Source organism: Alligator sinensis, unplaced genomic scaffold (genome assembly GCF_000455745.1).
Source record: "Alligator sinensis unplaced genomic scaffold, ASM45574v1 scaffold536_1, whole genome shotgun sequence".
NCBI lineage: Eukaryota > Metazoa > Chordata > Crocodylia > Alligatoridae > Alligator > Alligator sinensis.
The window spans coordinates 419,024-426,961 of NW_005842951.1; the positions used below are offsets into that span (position 1 = coordinate 419,024).

General features: G+C 43.9%; 1 protein-coding gene across 3 annotated transcripts in view; it reads left to right on the forward strand.

Annotated features, from left to right (window-relative positions):
- Window positions 1–7,439, forward strand: part of RAD1 (RAD1 checkpoint DNA exonuclease) — a 9,661-nt gene extending 2,222 nt beyond the window's left edge. Inside the window, exons 2-6 of one of the 3 annotated variants that reach the window (XR_003091943.1) lie at window positions 1,347–1,455; window positions 4,614–4,872; window positions 5,693–5,791; window positions 6,136–6,999; window positions 7,096–7,439. Coding sequence is in view for 2 of the 3 variants with exons in the window: in XM_025192631.1 (XP_025048416.1) it covers window positions 1,347–1,455; window positions 4,614–4,872; window positions 5,693–5,791; window positions 6,136–6,319 (651 nt within the window). In the remaining variant the exon portion in view is untranslated. Of the gene's footprint in view, window positions 1–1,346; window positions 1,456–4,613; window positions 4,873–5,692; window positions 5,792–6,135 lie in introns of all 3 variants that reach the window. The other 2 variants (XM_025192631.1, XM_025192632.1) reach the window with 2 other exon arrangements.
- Window positions 7,440–7,938: the final 499 nt, after the last annotated feature.

Below are 7,938 nucleotides of genomic sequence, written 5' to 3' on the forward strand. Positions count from 1 at the left end.
ATCTTGCTGGGATCCTATGAACCCAGCTGACTTCCTGCCCTTTGGGCAGGGGGCTGGACTCGATGATCTTCCAAGGTCCCTTCCAGCCCTAATGTCTATGAAATCTAGTTCTCTGGGTCCTCCTCCTCCCTTTCTTAAAGATGGACACTATATTTGCCGTTTTCCAATTGTTCGGGACCTCACCTGATTGCGACAAGTTTCCTAAGATGATGGCCAGCAGCTCTGCAATCACATCAGCCAACTCCCTCAGTACCCTCAGGTGCATTACATCTGGCCCCATGGACTTAGATACAGCCAGCTTTTCTAAATAGTCCCTAACCTGTCTTTCACCACTGAGGGCTGCTCCCCTCCTCCCCAGTGCAGTAGTCTGGGAGCTGACCTTGCCTGTATAGACTGAGGTAAAAAAGGCATTGAGTATTTCAGCCTTTTTCTCATCATTTGTCACTAGGTTGCCTCCTGCATTCAGTAAGGGACTCACACTTTCCTTGACCTTCCTCTTGTTGCTGACATACTTGTAGAAACCCTTCTTGTTATCCTTCGCATCCCTTGCCAGCTGCAACTCCAGTTGTGCTTTGCTCTTCCTGATTTCATCCCTGCATGCCTGAGCAATATTGTTATGCTCCTGCCTAGTTATCTGTCCAAGCTTCCACTTCTTGCAAGCTTCCTTTTTGTGTTTACGCTCAATGAAGAGTTCTCTGCTAAGCCAAGCTGGTCGCTTGCCACATTTGCTATGCCTTATGTCTCACTACATCCTTCCTCACCTTTAAATTCCCTTTTTTTAAAAAGCATATATTTAGAGTGACTGCTGTTGATCCTGTATTACCTTTCCCCAGTAAATTCTGACTTCTTGTTAGATTTTATTTCTTTGGATTTTAAGAAGTCATGTCCTTTTTTAAGATGTTCTCTTCTGCCTGCTTTCTGCATACTTGTCTGTCTTAACAGTGTCTGTTTCTTAGGGCAAGAGCACCTATCACACCAGAAATGTAGCCAGAAATAAAAATCAAGATGATTTTATTTAAGCTCTGCAGCCCATTGAACATCTGCTGAGAGGGGAAAAGCTTTAGACTTCAACATTTATAACTCACTTTGAAACTATAAAACTTCATTGCTTAAATGTCAGACTTGTATGGTTTCCCTTTCTCTGGTAATGTTCCAATTTATAAAGGATAATGAACGGATGTTGTATTTTACACGATGCTCACTTTGCATCATATGGAGAGCTGAAGGGTGACAGTTATGAACTCACAGGGAAGTTTAAGTCACTAGAATTGTAGAATGCCACAAGAAACAAATGTCTGACTCACCTACCTACCTTTTTCTTTCCCATCACTCCTTCTCTCCTACAGGCAGGGATTTTTCAAGAATTTGTTGTTCAGGAGGAGTCTGTGATGTTCCGAATCAATCTGACTGTTCTTCTTGACTGCCTGACCATTTTTGGTACAAGTTCCCTGCCAGGTATGGTCCGTGCATGTCCTTGGTGACCGTATAGTGATGTTTCCCAGGGGCTTCCACAAGCATACACTTTCCAAGTTCTGCAAGGTTTCTTCCCCTTCCAAAGCATAAGTCACCTTGGAAAAAGCATCTGGCATTAATTGATTAGGCCAGGGCTGGCTAACTGGCAGCCTGTGAAGAGTTAAATGACAGCCTTTGACCTGCTGGGCCACCACTCCCCCCACTGCTCTTGCTGCAGCAGCTTGGCTGGAGGGGCAGCGTGGCAGGAGTGGGGCTGGTAAATTTGTTGTCCTGTGGGTTGAGAGGGGGAGGCATGGTTCACTCTGCTTGCTGCGTGGGGGTTCCAGGAGCGTGCACAGCATTTGTCCTGTGTAGTGTGTGGCCCAGTACCCGTGACTGGTGTGCATCCCCTAGTCACTCTGAAGTTGGACAACCCTGTATCTGCTATCTGCTTAAGCTGCTGCAAATGTATGCTGTGATGGCCAGGAAGCTTAGGTACCCAGCCTGAATTCCATCACTGCCACAGGCACTGCTGTAGCTAAGGGGGCAGAAAGGTGCCAGATGAGAAGTCCCGAGTTTGAAAGGCAGAGTAAAAGACAATGAATGTGAGATCTGTAAAAGAAACAAAAATAGCAAGAATTTTCCTGTGATCACACACAGATATGGCACAGAGTGGCTAATTGCTGCATGTAGAAGAAAAACAACAGTAGCACCTGGTGCATTAAAGTAGTACAGTCCATGTCAAGCCTAGAATGTGTGTTGCACTCAATCTGGAAACTGCAAACAGCTTTTACACAGAATGGGAAGGAGGCGGGCTAAGTGACACATCTAAGTGTTTTCCCAGAAAGATGGTGGCAGATTATGGACCAGGACACTGAGCCTCACTCCACAGCCAGTCCACTAGACTTCTGCAGCCCTTGAACACTCTCCTAAAAGAAACACTCTCACAATTCAGGAATAGTTGAATCTCTTTCAAAGCAGTACTCTGGTCTCCATCCCACAACAGCAAGTGAGCATCAGTGCATTTATCCACAGATGGGAGATTGAGGCAGTTATTACTTGCACAAGTTTGCACAGGAAGCCTGTGCAGAGCCATGAACTGAATCCAGATCGGAGTCCAGTTCCTGGGCTGTTAACTCTATGAGCATCCTTCCTCTGTTTGTACTTCTCAGTAGGGCTGAGTGAAACAGCACCATTTATTTTGAATTCTGTTTCACTGTTTGGAAGGGACAGCGTTTCATTTCGTTTAGTTTTGAAGCACTGTTCTATTTTGTTTTCTCGAAACTGTTTCGCTGTTTTGACACATTTTGACATTTTGCCCATAGGCTATAATGGGGAGTTATGAAAATGTCTAAAACTTTGTCATTTTTTGCCTGATTCGGATGACAGTTGCAGGGATGGTAGCCCCTTCTGAGGGCATGCCAAGTTTCAGTGAGATAGGTGCAGAGATTTCTGGGAAACTGCACCTCAAAGTGTTCAAAGCAAAACTCATGATACTTGCTGGGAGCGGCAGCCTCCGGTGCACAGATCGGGGGCCTGCACCCCCAGGAAGAGTCTGGCACAGCCCTGCAGCCCTCCTGGGGTTTGCGGCCCCCTGGATCTACACGCTGGATGCGAGGAGGCTGCCAGTGCTGCTTGGGTCCAGCACTGGGCACAGCTGCACCCAGCACCGGGAAGATTACTGCTGCCGCTGGCCTGAGACAGCAGCGGCAATGTTCTGTCATCCGGTGTGCAGATCAGGGGCCCGCATCACTGGGAGGAGTCCGGTACAGCTCCGCAGCCCTCCCGGGGGTTACAGGCCCCTAGATCTGTGTGCTGGATGAGAGGAGGCTGCTGCTGCTGCCTGGGACCAGCGCTGGGCGCAGATCATGCCCAGCACTGGGAAGATTGCTGCTGCTGGTCCAAGGCAGCAGCGGCAGCCTCGTGTCCTCCGGGGGCCTGCAACTAGCAACAGGGGGGGGCTGTCCAGGCCTCCCCCCAGGGGTTGTGCCCCCCGGACCTGCGCTCTGGATGACAGCAGGCTGCTGCTGCTGGCTGGGACCGAGTAAGCCTGGCTTCGAAACTCAAAATGTTTTGAAAGTTTCAAAACGTTTCAAGTGCCCTTGTTTTGTTTTGAAGCTGTTTCAAAGGCTTTTGTTTCATTTCAATTTCACTGTTTCGAGCTCAAAATGCATCAAAACAGCTTCGAAACAAAACACCCAGCGAAATTTCGCACAGCCCTACTTCTCAGGTAGTTGAAGGACTCTTGCATTTGACCTTAAGACTTAGGCACACTGCAGAGCAGACAAGTGTCTCATGGCCACACAACTTGTTCTGTGGTTTTGATTCTGTAAGTCAACCTATGTTCTTATTGCTTAGTGTTTTTCAATGGATTGTGATTTGAATAGATTTTTTTAAATGCCTATTTTTTTGGTTGACTGTTGTTTTATATGAAATATTGCATTTTTCCTATGAAGGTGAAATTGTTCCTATTCATCTGTTAAGGGAAAAGAAAGAAAAAGTATCATTCTTACTGGGGCTCCTGAATCCCAGAAGAATTCACTACCTAAAAATAGTTCAAAACTGTTTTTCTGATGCATGAAACTAGTAACAGCTCTGACAGGAGTCCTGTGCGTGGCAGAAATGTTCTATCGGAGCTTTCTCAGATGTTTCTGTTGGTGCATCTCAGTATTGACCTCAAGCACTTCTGCTGTTCAGAGTGTGTCTTCAAATGACACTGTCAGTCCTGCTATATCATGTCATGATCTCATGTTACAGGCTCAGGCTCTGGCTACACAGGAAAATGAAGGAATTAGGAAGCATAGGTCATCTTGTTTGTGCTAGTTTTACTCTAACTTACACAGGTAATAGTGGTGGAGAAGAGACAAGTGCATACCAAGAGTTTCTGGAAGGCTTTTACTTGAGTTAGTAGCTCACACTGAAACCTGCGCTGCTACACCTTCAATACCACTGTCATCCACATTGGCTTAGAGAGGTCATCTGGGCTACAGTCTTATTTAATTTGCTGTGTAGCGTTACGCTCAGGCAGGAGCTGCCATAAACTAAGCTGAGCTTACTTCATTCATTTTGGATGATTTAAGTGTGGGTGAAACCCAAATCTGCAAAGGAAAAAGGCCATGCTGTCTCTCTCCCAACAATTGCTTATTTCATTCTCCTTTCAGGCACTTCAACAGCGCTTCGGATGTGTTACTGTGGCTATGGCTACCCATTGACGCTGTTCCTAGAAGAAGGAGGTGTGGTGACCGTGTGTAAAATTAACACTCAGGAGCCTGAAGAGACGCTAGATTTTGATTTCTGCAGCACAAATGTGGTTAATAAAATTATCCTGCAATCTGAGGGGCTACGAGAAGCATTTGCTGAATTGGACATGACAAGTGACGTTCTGCAGATTACAATGTCACCAGAGAAGCCCTATTTCAGGTAACTGAAAATGCCTGTCTGGATATCCATTTTTGGCGACTTTTTTTCCTTGGTTTGAAATCATTGTGGCATCTTTTGCGATGTACAAGCTTGCACCATTCCTTAGGTTTCTGTCTGAGCATCTGTGACCTTCTGTTGTTACACTCTACTCTGTCTCATGTAAAAATGCTCTTGATTATTCAGGGAAGTTTTAGAGAAATTTTTCTCTGCTTGTTTCTCAGGATCCCACATTTTTCAACCTGATCCTTTTGACAGTTATGGTGTGTATTTGTTTTTGAAGTTAGGTAATCAAGGTCACCTGAACAACACACAGGTGCAACTCTTATTACCTGGTATTTTTTAAACACACATTTCAGATCTTTTCATTTAGCATGTTTGGCTGTTCAGAGTAAGTTCTTGGGGTTTGCCAAGCTTTGAGAGGGGTGGTTGTCTCTTCAGACTGAGAAGGTGCATCTTGCAGGAGCTAGAGCAGGGGTCATGAGCTTTCTTTGTTCCTAGAAGCTCCAGAACCAAGTGCTGCAGAACACTTGGTACTTGTAACAGAGTGTCTTCTCTGTGCCAGTGTAATACAATAACGAATCAATCTTCCTTGTAAAGTAGCTTTCTATGAAGCCACTGTCAGCTACATTCAGGACTTTGGACAGCCTCAGTTCCCGTGCCGAATTAGCCCAGCTCCACCCAATTAGAGAGATTAATTTTACTGTATATAGTGTTGAGTGTCCTACTAAGTTACACATGAAAACTACCTGCTATTAGTTTTCTGTCAGATTTTTGTAGGGCTAGTATCATTTCTTAGCTGCAATGTATTTTGGTCTTTTAGATTATCTACCTTTGGGAATGCAGGCAGTGCACATCTGGACTATCTCAAGGACTCTGATTTGATGGAAGTGTTTCAGTGTAACCAGACCCAGACAAACAGGTGGGTGATCACTGCAGTAATAGCAAAGTACTGCTTGGCTGTTAATACCATTTTGCCATGAAACTCAAAGAAGTTTCTAGATATATTGAAATATTTCTCTCCCTAGCACATCAAGTATTTAATATAAACCCTTTCTTCCCCTTTGGCAGAAGTGTGCTCCTGATTAAAACCTCAGTGATAAAAATGTTGGAGCAAAATGCCTATTGCCAGTTTAGAGAAAAATTAAACCAGAATGTAAAATAGCTGCTACAATTGAATATCTCACTAATTAGAATTAGGCTATTACTCAGTTAGTTATTGTGTTAATGTACTTGAAATAGGGTTTTTTTTTCTTTCATTTGTAGGTATAAGATCTCATTGCTCAAACCATCTACTAAGGCGCTGGCTTTATCTTGTAAAGTGTCTATTCGAACAGATACTCGGGGATTCCTCTCGCTGCAGTATATGATTAGGAATGAAGATGGACAGATCTGTTTTGTGGAATACTACTGTTGCCCTGATGAGGATGTTGCTGAAACAGAACTATAACATTCTGAAGGTCATATGTGGTTGATCGGGATATTAAACCTTACATTTTTAAGTGAAAGTTGTCAGATTGATAAAAAGGACTTTATTTTTCAGTTCTATTCAGAGAACAGGCAGCTACAATGCAGGCTTCTCCCTGCCACTGTTTTTCTGGCACAAAAGCAACCCCTATACAAAACAAAAAGGTTGCTTAGTTCTCAACCTCTGCAGAGTCTGATGAAGGTGCCAGTTACTGCACTGTGTGTTACATACAGCCATGCTTCCTGCCCACTTGAAATGCTCACCAAACAGCCTTTGGGAATGGAATCACCAGTCACAGTGTAACATAATGATGATATATTAACAAAGCAGCATGATTTTGGTGTTATGTTGATTAGTCTGTACCACATGCAGTATTTTAATCTACCATTTGTTGCTGTGGTTTGTTTTGAGCATGGACAAGGCATTATAGACAGCGAACAAAGGCTAAGGGCATGTACTAGACAGCAGAAACCTTCAGATGATCAAACAAAAATCACTTTTCTCAAAAGACTGCTTATGCAAGAAGGTGACCTGGCATCTGACTTCTCAGTGCTTACAAATGGTTTACTCGTCAGACGTAGTCAGTTGTCTACCCTGGAATGGCATCTGGGATGAATGTTACCTGCTGTCTACAGCATTAGTGCTTGTGTTGCACTGGCAAGGTAGGGTGGAATCCAGTATGAATTGCCCGCAGAACAGCACTTTGGCCGTGTTACTTGGACTGAATCTCAACTACTTTTTGTATTTCTCTAATACAGGGAGACTGCCCTTGAAATCTGTTACCTTAAATGACACTTCCCTTCTACCCTCTTGGAAACCCCATCCTACCACTCTCTAGACCAAAGGCTTCCGCTTTGATTCTTTAAGGAAAGAGGCCAGGAACATGCGTTTAAGAAGGAATTTAAAATGTTCTTTTATGGAATGATTGATAAAATACTATACCGTGTCCCTATTATGAGTCCCATGGACTTTGATTGCCTGTCTGACTGTTCACACACGTACAATCCCATATGTACTGAATTTACACTTTTTGCAGCATTTATAAATGTTTTTGTATTTTTTTAAATTATCAAATTTATTCCCTGACAATAAAAATTGCAGTTACATTTAAAAAATCTCGGGTCTTGCTTATTCCCCAAGAACTATGTAGTGTCCAATGGGGCACTGGACAGATGATTCAAGATGCAACAATTTTCAGAATAATGCGAAGGGGGACATTTTCAATGACTGACACTTTCCTCCTCAAGTCGCTACTCTGCCATTTTCTCAGGATACCAGAGGAGATGGTTTCTTGAGCAAAGGCCAACAGCCACTCGCTCAAGGGAAAGGCATGCTTGCCCTCTGCACCACTGTGTCCAGATCACTGATAAAAGTAAACCCAGTACTCCATGAATAATTTTCCAAGACCTAGGAGATAATCAGGGTTTATTCAGGCTGGCCCTCAGTTTCTCCAAGTTCCTCTAACAGGTTGGACAGCAAAATGACTTGCACTTTAGTCAGAGAACATGTCTGAAGGAAACAAATTCAATGTTATCTGCTGCAGTAAGAGTGGGCAAGCCTATTCTATCCTGTCTGTCTGGAAAAAAAGTCATATGTTTTGC